General features: G+C 52.4%; 1 protein-coding gene across 12 annotated transcripts in view; it reads left to right on the plus strand.

The window, feature by feature from the left end:
- The window catches only part of LOC144738251 (ribonuclease inhibitor-like), a 112,195-nt gene that overhangs the window by 43,657 nt on the left and 50,867 nt on the right, over nt 1-17,671 (plus strand). For 11 of the 12 annotated variants that reach the window (XR_013589193.1, XM_078621241.1, XM_078621246.1 and 8 more), the window contains 2 exons: nt 11,267-11,353; nt 15,424-15,507. Coding sequence is in view for 11 of the 12 variants with exons in the window: in XM_078621241.1 (XP_078477367.1) it covers nt 11,267-11,353; nt 15,424-15,507 (171 nt within the window). In the remaining variant the exon portion in view is untranslated. Of the gene's footprint in view, nt 1-11,156; nt 11,354-15,423; nt 15,508-17,671 lie in introns of those variants that run through there. The other variant, XM_078621252.1, reaches the window with a different exon arrangement.

Here is a 17,671-nt window from a genome sequence, read left to right on the forward strand (position 1 = left end):
TCAAATGAGTACCAGGTGCAGTGTGTAAAACATCGCTACTTAGGAGACAAAAGCGGTCGGTCATGATGCTGGCCACCCCACCCCATCATATGCCATGCCGGCCTTCATAGGTGCTCCCTAACAGCACTTTCCCCAGGAGTCTGTTAAAGCTATATGGCAGATCTTTGTTTATAACACAGTACAATGTAAAGAGTATATAACACTCCTCGCTTAGTAACTGTGCACACACAGTACAATGTAACCCCATACTGAAGTAAACACTCGCTCTTGCATAGCCCAAGCATGAATACAACTTTTGACAAATTCTTCCCCTTGCCACTGCCATCATTGTCCTCACTCCTCACTTCACTCCTCCCCCGGCACTCCACGCTCACCCCTCCCCTTATACCCAACATTAACCCCCCAACCTGCTCCTGCCTTCACTTTTCCCATAACCCATCCCCCACCCTTGCCCATCCCTTCACTCTTCTTCCCCCATACTCACGCCCACTCATCCATTGAGGGATAATGTTTTGTGAGTGAGTGTGTGGGGGCCGTTGGCCCCCGGGGTCTCTCGCGCCATCATCCCCTATTCCGTTTATGTTACCCCACCTCCCTAATACCCGCTAGGGTTTCGCCGGCCTTCGAACGCGACGCCCCTACCCATACGGCTTCACGCAGCGCTCCCACGCTGCAAGCATAAGTGCGCACGGCATCATCAATCAAACGCCATACTCCCCCTCTTTACGCCGCTACGTACAGCTCTCGCACGCTGCGAGCGTGCGCCCGTCTACAGCCCTGTGCGGCACTCGCCTCCACGTCGAATAACCACGTTACCAATGCGCACCCGTATCCGACACGTAGCGAACGTACGCGCACTCACGCACACAGCTCCACACGCGATACCCACTCTTGCGCCGCTCTGCGCCGCGCTCGCCGCCCGCTGGCCGCTCACGTTATGATCGCGCACCTGGGGTACGCCGATTACGCACGCCGCGAGCTTACGCATACACAGTACCACACGCGTTCACACTTATGACACGAGATCACACGAGGCCACGATCAGCTATTAATGATTTATTGTCTGCTACCTGGGACTGGTGTTAAATCAGTGAGTCGACGAGGCTGGCCTATTCCACTAAACCTGTACCTATTCCCTATTTATCGGTTATGACCCTACTTCACCTCCTTACTCACCGTTAAGTGTCCACGGCGGTCCGCTGATCCTTGTGCTAACAGCGTACCTCGGTGCGTCCCATGGACGTCCGGGTCGCTGGCTGGAGCTGCGTCTGGTCGCCTGGCGCTGGAGTAAGAGAGCGATTTCCCCTTTGCGCTCCCCATTTATCCTCCCTACCTCAAAGGGAATGCGGCTCTGGACAATAGGCTCGCGAACCTCTGGCACGCGCACCGCGGTTCCGGGCGATTTTGATATGCTAATTAATGCTCAACCTGCGCGGCGCAAATGCTCAACCTGCGCGGCGCAAATTCATACATTCAGCTCAATCATTTACCCTCCCCAACAATTGTGCCTGCGCACTCAAGCGCAACTATCCCAACCTTCCGGGTACTATGCGCAAGAGCCCCTGCGGTCCTGCGACTCATGCTGTCCCGTCCTTCCCCTGCTGGCCTCGTCGACGCGTGGGGGGGGGTGTGTGTGGGGGATGCGTTTCAACCGTGGTGGCCGAATGCCCTTCGCCGCGGCCACACCATATTAAGGCCGGTCGCAGCGCCGCGGTGCAACGTAGCGTCGGGGGAGGTCATCCAATTCCCTGATCGCCGGAAACCGTGAGAGTTAATCCCGATAAGGGTTTCTCGGATAAAAACCGGTCGATCAGGTGTCCTCCCCTTCCCGCTCTATGGGGGGGGATGCGTGCGGGTGTGTTCATGTGAGGTGAGGTGAGGGGGACGTGGGGTCGGCTCCGTCGCTTGGTGGTTGCGAGGCCGCAGATGGGGCGCCTGCTGAACGGCTTCGTGGTGGCGGCATTACATAGCCCCCCGAGGTGCCAGTCCCCGTCCCGGGTTGACTGGAGCACCTTGCTTGGGCCGCGCCCACGAGGAAACGTTGTGGGGTCCGGGGGATCCGTCCGGACCTGGTGGCTGGTCTCGGGGCGGGTGGCTCCGTCCTCTGTAGCTCCTGCGGCGGCCTCCTCCTCCACTCCAGCGGCTCTCCCCGTCCTCCGGCACCTGTGGGCTGGGGCACAAACTCAGCAGCGGAAGGGTTTAGGGGCCGTCGTCCGCGTCGTCTCCTGACTGGATCGGGGCGTCTCGGGGTCCCGGCGAGGCCCATGTAGGGTGCGAGGCCCCCCAACACGAGGGGTGCGGGTACTCCGGGATTTCGGGGCCTTCGGGTGACGGGGTTCTCTCTCGCCGGGGCCGCTTTCCACGGTTTTAAGCGGCGGACGTTGACCACCGTCTCTCGATCCCTCTCCCCGCCATAAATTAGTACCGTCCAGGGGGAGATCTGTCGCACCACGGTCCAGGGTCCCCGCCAGTAGGTCGTCAGTTTCCCCACCTGCCCGGCCCCGACGCGAGGGGTGTGTAGCCACACCTTAGCGCCTGTCAGGAATAAGGGGGGTTCCATGCGGGGTCGGGTGCCCTGTTCCTGCCGCCGATGCGCGGCTTCCCCATGCGGGTATGCTCGGCCTCGGGCTTCTCGCAGGGTCTCCAACAGGTGTTCCACGGGGCGGCTTCCCTCCTCCGGCTGGGGGGAAGGGACGCCGAATAGCAGATCTGCGGGTAAACGAGACTCACGGCCGAACATCATTAAAAACGGGGTTTGTCCCGTCGACGTGTGTACGGTGGTGGCGTAGGCGAAAAGGGCGTAGGGGAGGTGTTCGTCCCAATCCCGTTGATTTGCGGCCGCCATACGTTTGAGTTTCCCCGCTAGGGTCTGATTCATGCGCTCCACCATACCGTTCGCTTGGGGGTGGTACGCTGTGGTTCGGTCCTTCTGGATTCCGAACTCTCGGCACAGTGCCTGGAACAACTCGGCCTCGAACTCGCTACCCTGGTCGGTGAGGACTCGTTCTGGGATCCCGTGCTTAAGTACGTAGTGTTCCACGAATGCCCGGGCCACCACCAAGGCCGTTTTATCAGGGATGGCCACTGCCACGGGGTAGCGGGTGAAATACTCTACTGCGACTAGGATATATCGGTTGCCTCGATGGGATCGCGGGAATGGCCCCTGTAGGTCGATCCCGACCAGCTGATTCGTGCGGCTGACGCGGAGAGGCCTTAGGGGTACCTGGTATCGTGCCGGTTTCGTCCCGCACTGCTGACAGGCGCGGCAGCCCTGTACCCAGGCCGCCACGTCTTGTGCCAATTTGGGCCAGAGATACTGGCGACGCAGGGTCTCTCGAGTGCGTCGTTCCCCATCGTGGCCCCCGAGTGGGTGGTCATGCACCAGCCGAAGCAGCTGGGGTCGCACCTGGGCAGGAACACAGATGCACCCCGGCTGGCCGGCCTCGGTTAACTCCCGTACCACTCCGTTCTGCACACACAACCGGGCATACAAACCACTCCAGGGTCCTGGTAGGGCGCTCTTTTCCTCCCGCAGTGCCGCCTCCACTGCCGCCAGATCGGGATCTCGCTGCTGGGTCTGTCTCAGCTGCTCGTCGTTCAGGCCCGGGAAGGCGCAGCCGACGTCCTCCTGGATCCGTCCGATCGGGTCCCGAGCCGCGGGTCCCGCGCTTGCCGTGCGGTCGACGGGATCCTCGGTGCCACCTGTGAGGGTCTCTGTAGCGCACACTGCACTCTCTCTCGCTGGGGGAGGGTCAGTGGCCGCGGCCGCTCGGGGGTCCGTTGCCTGCCTGCAGCGTCCCCCCACGAAGCACGGGCAGGCCTCCTCCGCCCTTGTCTCGGCGTACACCGTGGGTCGCCTCGACAAGGCGTCCGCGTTTGCATGCGTCCGGCCAGCCCGATACTCGATTTGTAGGTTGTACTCCTGCAACTGCGCCAACCACCGGGCCATCTGCCCCCGCGGCTCCTTGAATGTAAGAAGGAACTGCAGAGCATAATGGTCAGTGCGTACGCGACATTTCCTGCCGTACAAATACGGCCGGAACTGCTTACATGCGAAAATCACGGCGTACAACTCTTGGCGGGTCACGCAATAGTTAAGCTCGGCCCCACTCAAGGTCCGGCTGGCGTACGCGATGACTCGTTCCGTCCCATCCTGTACCTGTGACAACACCGCGCCCAGCCCGCTGCTGCAGGCGTCGGTGTCCAAAATAAAATCGGTGGTAAAATCGGGGAAAGCGAGGGTGGGGGCGTGGGTGAGGTGGTTTTTGAGAGTTGTGAAGGCCGTCTGGCAGGCCCCCGTCCACTGATAGGGGTGCTTAGGGGAAGTGAGTTGGGTGAGGGGGCGTGCAATCTCGCTGAATCCCTTTACAAATCGACGATAATAGGTGGCAAGCCCCAAAAATGATCTGATCTCCGTCAGATTCCTTGGCCGTGGCCACTCCACTACGGCGCGTACCTTCTCCGGATCGGTGTGCACGCCTGCCTCGCTGACGCGATGCCCGAGGTACCCCACCTCGCGTTGTGCGATGTAACACTTACGTGGCTTGAGCTTGAGATGAGCCGCTCGCAGTCGCTGGAACACCTCTCGTAACCTGGCCCAGTGCTCAGACAAAGATCTACTGAACACTATCACATCGTCCAAGTAAATCAGGCACTGTTACCATTGCAAGCCCCGCATCACCAACTCCATCAGCCGCTGGAACGTCGCGGGCGCATTGGTGAGTCCGAACGGGAGTACTCGAAACTCGAATAGCCCCATCGGGGTGGTGAATGCGGTTTTCGGCCGATCCTCCTCCGCCATCTCCACCTGCCAGTACCCGGACGCGAGATCGAGGGTGGAAAAATATCGCGCTCCGGCGAGGCTGTCAAAAGTGTCGTCGATGCGGGGTATGGGGAAGGCGTCGCCGAGCGTGACTGCATTCAATTTACGGTAATCGACGCAGAACCGGGTTGACCCATCCTTTTTCGTTACTAGTACCACCGGGGCTGACCAGGGGCTCGCCGAGGGCTGAATTATGTTATCGCGAAGCATGTCCCCAACCGCCTCTTTGATCTGGGCGCGTTCGGGTGCGCCCACTCGGTACGCAGGGAGTTTGATGGGTCGCGCTGCACCGGTGTCAATTTGGTGCTTAACAAGGTCAGTCCGAACCACGTCCGAGTCGTGTTCACTGAACACGTCGGCATACTCCTGCAGTAACTCGCGCAGCCGATCGGCCTCTCCCTTAGGTAAATCTGCCCATGGTACATGTAACGCGTCGAGTAGGGGAACGACCTCGGCTCGGGGAGTCGGGCCGACTCGCCAGGCCAGGTCCTGGTCACCCTCAGGACGACCGGGGTCCTCAGCCCAGAGTGCGAACACCGAGTCGTTAGAGTGGAGTGCGTGCAGGGGGTGTACGGTGGCTATCGGGGTGCGCCGTCGCAGTATCGCTGGGGTACTGTGAGGGTTAAACATCCGCATAAACAATCGGTCCCCATCTACGTTTACCAACGTGGCGGATCCCACTATCCCATACCGTTTTGCCAACTCCGGGTGAGGAGTTAGCATTACCTCCCCTGATGGTCGGAGCGCGGGGTCGGTGGGGGATGTTGCCACCGGCACCAGCATCTCGGTGAGCGGCCCGATGGTGACTGCCGTCGCCAGGATAGCGGCCACAGGTGCGAAGCGGGGGCGCGTTGGTTCTCGTCCCAGGAATGGAATCCGCTCGCCGTTGCTCTCCATGGTGGCGCATCGCTGGCGGGGTTGCACGTTGAGTCCCAGCTTTTCTAAGAGGTCGGTACCTGCAATACACTCGTGACACAACGCAATCGACACGTAGAACTCCTGGGTGCACATCTGGCTGCCTATGCGGACCTCTAGGGTGGCTCTCCCCAGCAACCCCATTCCGGCTCCGCTCGCCGTGTGCAGCGCGCGGTCCGGTGCCTGCAGGTGACGCATGTTGACCCCGATCGCGCTGCAGTGCGCTGCGCTCACGAGCGAGGCCACCGCCCCCGTGTCCAGCAGGATTCGGGTACGCACTGTTTACTTCCCCTTCCACCAGCGACGTGGCCCCCTTGATCCCCGCCACCAGCTCCCGTAGCCAGTCGCCATGAGTCACCGTTTCCGTGGGTGTTGTTTCTGGAACCTGTGTGGAGATCACTCGCTCGCCATTATTCTCACAGCTTGTTTGTGTCGGGGCTACGTCGATTTCACCCCCCGGTGGTCCCCTCTCTAGGGGGGCCTTAGTGTTTGACCTTAGCTCTTGTCTAGCTCGGGCGACCTGAGGACAGTCCCTCCTGAGATGCCCTAGCCGATCGCACACATAACACGCCCGGGGAGGGGTGGCGGCTCCGTAGTGGGCTCTCTGCCCACTCCCTCCTCCCCCAGTGCGCTGCTGCTCATACTCTGCTTCTAGTCGGGCTATCCTTCCAGTTAGCCCTCCTACCGTGGAGTCTAGTTCCCCCATCTCGGATCGGATGGTCTCAACGGAGGATTGCAGCTTGGTCATATTCTCACCTACGTTGGTTATCTTACCGTCCATATCTCCTATGCCGGTCTGTAACCCGGCTACCCAACCCGGGGTTGTTTCGCTGGGTCTCTGGGACTCCCTTGCCCGTCCCCTTACTGCGATGGCGAGCTCTTCCTCCTCGTCGGAGAGTAGGCTCGCTACGGCGCACTCTCGTCCCCTCCCTCGAGGATGCGCACGCTCACCCGAGAGTTTCTCGCATTTGCGCGCGCGCTCGACGAGGGTGTTAAAGGAGAGGCGTGTACCGTCGACATTTGGCTGCCACCACGGGGTATGTGCCAAATATCGCTGGATTTTACCGGCGGCGAGGCCCTCAATTATTTTGGCCTCGTACTCTGGGTACGCGAGCTGGGTCAACATGCGTACATCCTCGGCGTAATCTCGTAAATCTTCGCCGGATTGGCGGCGGCGTGCCTCTAAGGCTGCCTGCGCATCCTCCTCGTCATAGGCGCCGTTCGAGTTCGCACATTAATTTTTCCCACTGAGTTTGTGCGCTTGCGGGCAAAGCTTCCACAAAGTCAGCTGCCCGCCCATCTAAATGTAGTTCTAACTGCTGCAACGCCTCCTCATCTGACCACCCATTAACTTTTTTAGCCCCCCTGATGCTGCGGGCAAACGATTTCCATGATGGAATTCCTTTGCCCGTAAATGTGCATTTGATTTTAATCTGGGTTGGGGGGCCTCTTTCCCTTGGGGGTGCGGGGGATCGTCCCGTTTCTGACACCAATATGTGGGGGCCGTTGGCCCCCGGGGTCTCTCGAGCCATCATCCCCTATTCCGTTTATGTTATCCCACCTCCCTAATACCCGCTAGGGTTTCGCCGGCCTAAGAACGCGACGCCCCTACCCATACGGCTTCACGCAGCGCTCCCACGCTGCAAGCATACGTGCGCACGGCATCATCAATCAAACGCCATACTCCCCCTCTTTACGCCGCTACGTACAGCTCTCGCACGCTGCGAGCGTGCGCCCGTCTACAGCCCTGTGCGGCACTCGCCTCCACGTCGAATAACCACGTTACCAATGCGCACCCGTATCCGACACGTAGCGAACGTACGCGCACTCACGCACACAGCTCCACACGCGATACCCACTCTTGCGCCGCGCCGCTCTGCGCCGCGCTCGCCGCCCGCTGGCCGCTCACGTTATGATCGCGCACCTGGGGTACGCCGATTACGCACGCCGCGAGCTTACGCATACACAGTACCACACGCGTTCACACTTATGACACGAGATCACACGAGGCCACGATCAGCTATTAATGATTTATTGTCTGCTACCTGGGACTGGTGTTAAATCAGTGAGTCGACGAGGCTGGCCTATTCCACTAAACCTGTACCTATTCCCTATTTATCGGTTATGACCCTACTTCACCTCCTTACTCACCGTTAAGTGTCCACGGCGGTCCGCTGATCCTTGTGCTAACAGCGTACCTCGGTGCGTCCCACGGACGTCCGGGTCGCTGGCTGGAGCTGCGTCTGGTCGCCTGGCGCTGGAGTAAGAGAGCGATTTCCCCTTTGCGCTCCCCATTTATCCTCCCTACCTCAAAGGGAATGCGGCTCTGGACAATAGGCTCGCGAACCTCTGGCACGCGCACCGCGGTTCCGGGCGCTTTTGATATGCTAATTAATGCTCAACCTGCGCGGCGCAAATGCTCAACCTGCGCGGCGCAAATTCATACCTTCAGCTCAATCATTTACCCTCCCCAACAATTGTGCCTGCGCACTCAAGCGCAACTATCCCAACCTTCCGTGACTATGCGCAAGAGCCCCTGTGGTCCTGCGACTCATGCTGTCCCGTCCTTCCCCTGCTGGCCTCGTCGACGCGTGGGGGGGGGGGGTGTGTGTGGGGGATGCGTTTCAACCGTGGTGGCCGAATGCCCTTCGCCGCGGCCACACCATATTAAGGCCGGTCGCAGCGCCGCGGTGCAACGTAGCGTCGGGGGAGGTCATCCAATTCCCTGATCGCCGGAAACCGTGAGAGTTAATCCCGATAAGGGTTTCTCGGATAAAAACCGGTCGATCAGGTGTCCTCCCCTTCCCGCTCTATTGGGGGGGATGCGTGCGGGTGTGTTCATGTGAGGTGAGGTGAGGGGGGCGTGGGGTCGGCTCCGTCGCTTGGTGGTTGCGAGGCCGCAGATGGGGCGCATGCTGAACGGCTTCGTGGTGGCGGCATTACAAGTGCGTGCCTGCTTGAGTTGGTGGGTGACTTGGTGGATGGATCGATGAGTATGTTGAGTTAGGTGAGGATGTGAGTGAGTTGGTGAATGAGTGAATTAGTGTGTGAGTGGGTTGGTGAATGAGTGAATTAGTGTGAATGGGTGAGTAAATGTATAGTAAGTAGGTGGGTCCACAGTGAATGCTGCACTCGCTGCACATTAAAGTACAAAAGGAAGAAAAAGTATGCATATGCATGACTGCATTAACGCTTTCTATCATCTTCAGCAACATTTAATTAGCGATAATGATAGCCCTCACACTAGGTCCAGGAAGTGAGGTGACCGTCGGCCACACTGAAAAAATGGAGCCCTGATAGCGGCTCTTCAGTGAAGAGTGAGGGTAACGGTGTGATCCACGTGGCCGATTTAAGCCCCCTGGTTCACAGTGGATCATGGTTAGTGATGGTGTCCCCCACTACAGAGACAGCTGATATGTAATGGGTGTCAATCTTAGTTGTAAAGCATTAAAGAGACAAAGATCCCCCAAGTAGCCCATACAAACTGTTGGGGAAAGTGAGGCCAGTATCAGAGAACAAGCACACACTACTACACTGCACTTTAGATCACAAAGACAATCTACCAGTGGAGCCTGCATACACTTTTGAGGCAAGTGCTGATCGCACTTCCCTAACTAGTACCGTCATTGGCTGTCTTTCTCTACCCATTGCTGAGGTTTACACACCATACCAGGTATTCATTTAAGGCTCAGTCACCCTAGGGGAGTTCCAGGACCAGATTTTTTATCACTCACCACTGATGCTGTTACCAGATATTAAACGCAGGTCACTTAGTTATTATTGGAATGTACCAACAACTTTCCCACCATTCCCAAAAACGCATAAAAATACACAATGACAGACACTCGTATATACACACACATACATGTACACACACAAACGTACACATAGTGTACATATAAACTTACACACTCCTACACATGTACAAGTACAGCCTTTAGCCACTCTACTGCTGGAAAAGGTACTCCCACACCATGCAGGTCTTGGGGGTTATTTGACCATACATCACCACTTTTCAACCGAGAAGATGGATACAAATTGAACAATCATTGGAAGGATGTTATCAACCAGGTAATGCCTTAACTGGTTGTTGTTGTTTCCATCATTACCTGCCGGTTTACTGCTCGCTCCGCCCACGTCCCCCCCACCCCCAGTCTCACGTCCTCTTCCCCGAGCGCTCACGCGGCTCCCCCTACCACATCCCCCCTCTCTCTCCCCCCTTGCCTGCTCCCCCCTCTCTTACCTATATAACCTCTTGCCACGGCAGCTCTCCTGCCGACTTCAGCATTTTCTTGCTGTGGTTGTCCCACCTGTTGAAGATCGCTTGTGTTGCGATCGAAACGTGATTTATTTTATTTTATTTCTACCTACGTGACTTTACCGAAAGAACCAAAGAGTATGGATTCCTGCAGTCACGAAAGCTTCAAATCAAGATTATCACCACTCTTGTCAGTGTGGGTTTGTGTAGAGCATAGATGAATGTTGTTCCATTGCCATCACGCAGCTCCCCAGGCTTACAACACCTGTTGTTATGCATGTTAGTCACGGGTAGAAGCACCATCCAGACTCGATCCTATTTAGATTTTCAGATTTATTAGATCTTACATGTACACTAATATGCACACTCTCATATATGAATATACACACACTCACATGTACATGTACACTAATATCCATATACACGAATACTTGCACATTACTACACACACACTTATACACACCCCTGATTGAGTCTGCAGTTGTTTTAATGTTACAGTATTTTTTACATTAAAATAAATGCAAGCAATCTTCATATAATAAGGATTCACATCATAAGGCGCAATTCGTCCAGTGATCTGAGTGCGCCATGGACAAAATTAGCTAATACACGCATGTATGTGCAGGCAGTCCCAGGTTTATGGTAGTCCGAATTTACGGAAATGCTTCCATAAATCATGTAAAAAAAATCAACGTGTGGAAATGTTTGCATTAGTTACATAAGTGCAACTAGTGCAGCGAGTTGAGCTTGCGGATGTCTACTGCGGAGCGAGGCTTAAGCCCCGCCTCAACCGAGCTTTACGAGGATTAAGGTAAATTTTTGTATTGCATTACGTAATTATTTTCCTTTTGTAGCATTACGTAATTGCTTGTTCTCTATGCTTAGAACTATATATGTTCCCATGTTTCTATTGCTGGTTTTCATTTTAAGTTTATTGCATGAGTTATTTACTTGAGTTACTCTGTGCGTGTTGACGAGGTCTGGCAAAACAACACCATTATAAACACAAACACGTTTCAGATTATAAAGGTGCAGTGCAGTATAAATGAATGGATGATTGTGAGTAAACTGATATTTGTGAATGCCACCTATTATATATAAAATGTATAACACAGAAGCATTAAACAATGAGCAGCTTTGCTCATGAACGTGTGTGCTGTGGTCACGTGCACCGCCATTGTGAGTGTCCCTCACTCACCGCGTGTTTGACTCCGCGGCTCCCGTGGGCTCAGTGAGTCAGCGCTGTCCCTTCTCCCGTCCACCCGGTTTAGTCTGAGTCTCAACAAGATCGGAGATAGCGGCCTACGACTTTTAGCGGACGTGATGTTGGGGAGAGAAGGGAGTTTGGAGACGTTAACGTGAGTAATGTCCTGATGCACTCACACTTATATAAGTAAACCAATTAACTTATCAGCCACACTTATTACAGCACTTTTAACTACTGTTAAATAACAATACAATTACAATTGTCACATTACCTACTCTAACCAATGATATTGTCTTATTGGTTCTTTCGGTAAAATCACGTAGAAGGGAAGTAATAAAATAATAAAAATAATAAAATTATTCTCACGTTTCGTCCACAACGCAAGCAGCCGTCCTCAGGTGAAGAACAGGTCTGTCGAGAAGACCCAGGCTAGGAGCGTCTTCTCGACAGACCTGTTCACCTGAGGACGGCTGCTTGCGTTGTGGCCGAAACGTCGTGAGAATAATTTTATTGTTTTATTTTATTACTTCCCTTCTACGTGACTTTACCGAAAGAACCAAGAAGACGAATCCCTGCAGTCACGAAAGCTTTAAATCAATATTGTTTTAAACGATATTGTGTTAATACAGTAGATCATCGATTATATTATCCAACGGCTTCGGAGGGTCGAGGGTACTGAATAAAAACACCAGATAATCGCGTCATTATTTAAAATAGCTGATTTTTGCCCAGATGTTTATAGGTGTTCTGTATATATGTAGTGTTTAAAATAGTTTGCGATGTGAAAATCGCTTAAATAAACATACAAAGACAATAAATATCCTGCTGTAAACAGTGACTAATTACTGTACCGCATTCACCACCCCAATATCGAAGACTCTGCATGGGGTGATGTGCGTACTACGCTCTTGTTCAACAACTTGTGTTTGACAACAACTACTTGTGTTTAACAACGACTTGTGTTTGACGACAACTTGTGTTTGATGACGACAACTTGTGTTTGATGACGACAACTTGTGTTTGACGACAACAACCTGTGTTTGACGACAACAACTTGTGTTTGACGACAACAACTTGTGTTTGACGACAACTTGTGTTTGACAACAACTTGTGTTTGACGACAACTTGTGTTTGACGACAACAACTTGTGTTTAACAACGACTTGTGTTTGACGACAACTACTTGTGTTTGACGACAACTTGTTTTTGACGACAACCTGTGTTTGACAACAACTTGTGTTTGACGACAACAACTTGTGTTTGACAACAACTTGTTTGATGACAACAACTTGTGTTTGATGACAACTTGCGTTTGACGACAACTTGTGTTTGACAACAGCTTGTGTTTGACGACGACTTGTGTTTGACGACAACTTGTGTTTGACAACAACTTGTGTTTGACGACGACTTGTGTTTGACGACAACTTGTGTTTGACGACAACTACTTGTGTTTGACGACAACTACTTGTGTTTGACGACAACTACTTGTGTTTGACGACAACTACTTGTGTTTGACGACAACTACTTGTGTTTGACGACAACTTGTGTTTGATGACAACAACCTGTGTTTGACGACAACTTGTGTTTGACGACAACTTGTGTTTGACGACAACTTGTGTTTGACGACAACTTGTGTTTAACAACTACTTGTGTTTGACGACAACCTGTGTTTGACAACAACTTGTGTTTGATGACAACAACCTGTGTTTGACAACAACTTGTGTTTGACGACAACCTGTGTTTGATGACAACAACCTGTGTTTGACGACAACCTGTGTTTGATGACAACAACCTGTGTTTGACGACAACTTGTGTTTGATGACAACAACCTGTGTTTGACAACAACTTGTGTTTGACGACAACCTGTGTTTGACAACAACTTGTGTTTGACGACAACTTGTGTTTGATGACAACAACTTGTTTGATGACAACTTGCGTTTGACGACAACTTGTGTTTGACAACAGCTTGTGTTTGACGACAACTTGTGTTTGACGACAACAACTTGTGTTTGACGACGACTTGTGTTTGACAACAACTTGTGTTTGACGACAACCTGTGTTTGACAACAACTTGTGTTTGACGACAACTTGTGTTTGACAACAGCTTGTGTTTGACGACAACCTGTGTTTGATGACAACAACTTGTTTGATGACAACAACTTGCGTTTGACGACAACTTGTGTTTGACAACAGCTTGTGTTTGACGACAACTTGTGTTTGACGACAACTTGTGTTTGACGACAACAACTTGTGTTTAACGACGACTTGTGTTTGACAACAACTTGTGTTTGACGACAACCTGTGTTTGACAACTTGTGTTTGACGACAACTTGTGTTTGACAACAACTTGTGTTTAACGACGACTTGTGTTTGACGACAACTTGTGTTTGACGACAACTTGTGTTTGATGACGACAACTTGTGTTTGACGACAACTTGTGTTTGACGACAACTTGTGTTTGACAACAGCTTGTGTTTGACGACAACCTGTGTTTGACGACAACTTGTGTTTGATGACAACAACTTGTGTTTGACAACAACTTGTGTTTGACAACAACTTGTTTGATGACGACAACTTGTGTTTGATGACAACTTGTGTTTGACGACAACCTGTGTTTGACAACAACTTGTGTTTGACAACAACGTGTTTGACAACAACTTGTTTGATGACAACAACTTGTGTTTGATGACAACTTGTGTTTGACGACAACCTGTGTTTGACAACAACTTGTGTTTGACGACAACCTGTGTTTGACAACAACTTGTGTTTGATGACAACAACTTGTGTTTGATGACAACAACTTGTGTTTGACAACAACTTGTTTGATGACAACAACTTGTGTTTGACGACAACTTGTGTTTGACAACAACTTGTGTTTGACAACAACTTGTGTTTGATGACAACTTGTGTTTGACGACGACTTGTGTTTGACGACGACTTGTGTTTGACGACAACTTGTGTTTGACAACAACTTGTGTTTGACGACAACAACTTGTGTTTGACGACAACAACTTGTGTTTGACGACAACTTGTGTTTGACGACAACTTGTGTTTGACGACAACTTGTGTTTGACGACAACTTGTGTTTGACGACAACCTGTGTTTGACGACAACTTGTGTTTGATGACAACTTGCGTTTGACGACAACTTGTGTTTGACAACAGCTTGTGTTTGACGACGACTTGTGTTTGACGACAACTTGTGTTTGACGACAACAACTTGTGTTTGACGACAACAACTTGTGTTTGACAAGCGTCTGACTCGTGCAGCCTTCAGATCGGTGCTCTGGCGAACGCCGAATTGCATGCAATTTTATCCAGATCGCACTGTATGTTTACTGCATCTATTACTGTAATTATTAGTCATGAAAAATGTATATACGTTCAGCATTTCATCGTTTAATTTGTATGTAGTGTGTAATGTACTGTATATAGTATTTGACACTGAAATAAAGCACAGCTACTTGTTTTGTCACGCACATGGTGCCGATCGCCGGACTGGTCCAGCCTTTGCAGCGGTTTCACCGGATGTTGGAAGCCAGATAAGCACGCTCTGGATATAATCGATGGTCATCTGTATTTAACGTCATAGATAAAATTTTGACTTAAAACTTTCGTGATTTCAGGAATTCATATTCTTGGGTCTTTCGGTAAAGTCGCGTAGATAGGTTAAAATAAAATAACAAAAATAACAAAAAACTACGTTTCGATCGCAACACAAGCGATCGTTATCAGAAGAAAGAGCAGGGAAGCTGCTGAGGCAGGCTGTTTTAAAGGGTTTAAATGGATGTAGTCACCCATATGACCCTTGGACTACACCCATTCAAACCTTTAAAACAGCCTGCCTCAGCAACTTTCTCGCTCTTTCTTCTCCTGATGACGATCGCTTGTGTTGCGATCGAAACGTCGTGATTTAATTTACTTTTATTTATTCTTATTTTCATCTACGTGACTTTACCGAAAGAACCAAAGAGTATAAAGTGTATTTGTTTAGCCAGGTTTTTAACCTGGATAGTTTCAATTGCAAGTGTGATCTTTGTTATTTTATTTGAACCTATCTACTTGACTTTACCGAAATACCCAAGAATATGTGCAGTCTTCACAAACACGACCCTAAACCACTGTTCCGTCAACCACCACCACCTCTCACCATCCCCCACTCTGTGCCCAGACCCTCCACCCATCCTCTCTGCCCCCACTCACCGTCTCTTCTCTCCCTGCAGCCTGGATGAGTGTTCACTGATGGACAGGTCGGGTTCCTCTCTCAGTGTCATCCTCAAGGCCAACACAGGATTGAAGAGACTCAGGTAAGCTTTGCTGTTCGTTTCTCACATGTGCTCTGTGCACGAACTGTGCTAATTGTTGGTGCAACGCGTCGTGAAGTAAACATTTAAATGTGAACACATTTAATCTTGCTGTCCTGCTTAATCGAGTCCACTTTCAAAATGTTTTACTGTCATCTTAACACATTTGTTTAGTTTAACAAGTAGGCTAAAGCAATATTCATATTGTTAGTAGATACATTAATTGTAAACGTCTCCCTGTGTTCGTCGATGAAAATGTACTTGTGTGTGATCCTCTGTTGTAACTTTGGGTTTATATAAACGCAAACACTTTTCATATTATAAAAGGTACAGTGCAGTATAATTAAATGGATGATTGTGATTAAACTGATATTTGTATTATATATAAAATGTCTAACAGAAGTGTAATGCGGGCGTAAGCGACCTTCCGGAGGTGACGTCACGGGGGGTGGAGTCATGTGACGTGGGGGTAAGGTTCGGGGCTTTAAGCGGGTAAACCGGAAGGGGAAGGCAGTCGGGGTGTGAGCGGAAAAGAGTGAGGCCACGCGGGCAAGTGTGGAGAAGGGGGGGCGCCGACGGCGATCGGGAGCCAACCCCGAAGATAAGAGCAAGCTGCGGAGTGGTGTGCAGCTGGGGAGGAGACAGCCAGGAGGGCTGCGAGTTAGAGGCAGCGGTGTGGCTGCCAGGAGGAGCTGCGGAGAGAGAGAGAGAGAGGGCTGCTTGATAGAGGCAGCGGTGTGGCTGCCAGGAGGAGCTGCGGAGAGAGAGAGAGAGAGCAAGAAGCTGTGAGAGCTGCGGAGGGAGAAGAGCAGCAGAGAGTACAGCCAAGGGGGGCTGTGTGAGAGAAACAGCAGCGGAGCTGCTGTTGTGGATCGGGCCGACATTGGAGTCAGCACCGTGGAGAAGCTACAGAGTAAAGACAGCCGTGTGGGTGTACAGCACGAACCGAATAATAAAGGACACTGAGCCAGACATCGTGGTCCAGTCGTTTATTACACTGGTGTCGGAAGTGCAACGGCATGTCGAAACAAGTGAGGAAGAAAGTTAATCCGGCGCCTGCATCGGCTTCTTCGTCCGACGACGACGAACTCCCTCCAACCACGGATCCTGTTGGGGTGGTGGAGGAGAGCCAGGCTGAGGCGACCACGGGAACGGGAGTGGAGGATGTTGGCGCGGTGGCGGGTCCGTCGACATCATCAGACGCGGATCAACGATGGCAAGCGATGGCGGTACAACTGGAGGCACTTAAGGACGTCCTGGCGCATCTATGCCATCTCGTCACGCCAGGGACGATGGATGATGCAAGTGGTGCTCCGCGGGCCGCCACGTTGCCTGTCCTGCCGCCGCCATTGCCCACGCGGCAAGAGGCCGCCATTTTGCGCGCTCCGTGGCGCCAAACCGCCATCTTGGCCACGCCGCGGGCCGACGCCATTTTGAATTTGCCATCACAACCACCACCATTGGAAGACGGCGGGAAGAGGAGTCGGAGTCGCCACCTTACAACGGTTAAAGAATTTTCCGTCGGTGGGGACTGGAGCGCGTTCGCCTGCCGCTTCTTGGCGGCGGTACGCACAGCAAGATGGACCGATGCGGAGGCTTTGGAGGTGTTGCCGACTCTCCTGGACGACGAATCTGTCCGATTCTTCCGTTCCATAGCGACCGATAAGAAGGCAACTTTATGTGGTGTTTTTCAAGAAATGGCCGATGCTTATGAGCCACCAGATGATGCGCATCGGCGATTCGCTCAACGACAACGAGCACCAGAGGAGTCGCCCGTGGCGTTCAGGGGTGCGGTGCTGGAGCTGGCCATGGCAGCTTATCCTGAGACGCCACAGGACCTGCTTGAGCCTCTCATATTAGGGAAAATGTTGGAGCTGTCTCGGGATCTAGGGATCCCCATGCCTGTGTGTGGGCATGAGAAGCTAACTTCCCGGATGGCTGCTAAGTGTCTCGATGCGCAATTCAACCTCCGTCGCTGGAAACAAGTGACGGCGTGGACGGGGGGGCCCGTCAAAGATGGGGATGCGCTGGGATGGAACCCTGCGCAGGCCGTCTATGTTCCGGATGACCGGGGCCCTCAACAACTGACGGCCGCCTCCGCTCCATGGACGGGACGCGGCGGGCCGAGACCACGCGCGGTGCTACCAGAACGGGGCCGTCAGGAGGC

This window comes from Lampetra planeri, chromosome 79 (assembly GCF_965212315.1).
Source record: "Lampetra planeri chromosome 79, kcLamPlan1.2.h2, whole genome shotgun sequence".
NCBI lineage: Eukaryota > Metazoa > Chordata > Hyperoartia > Petromyzontiformes > Petromyzontidae > Lampetra > Lampetra planeri.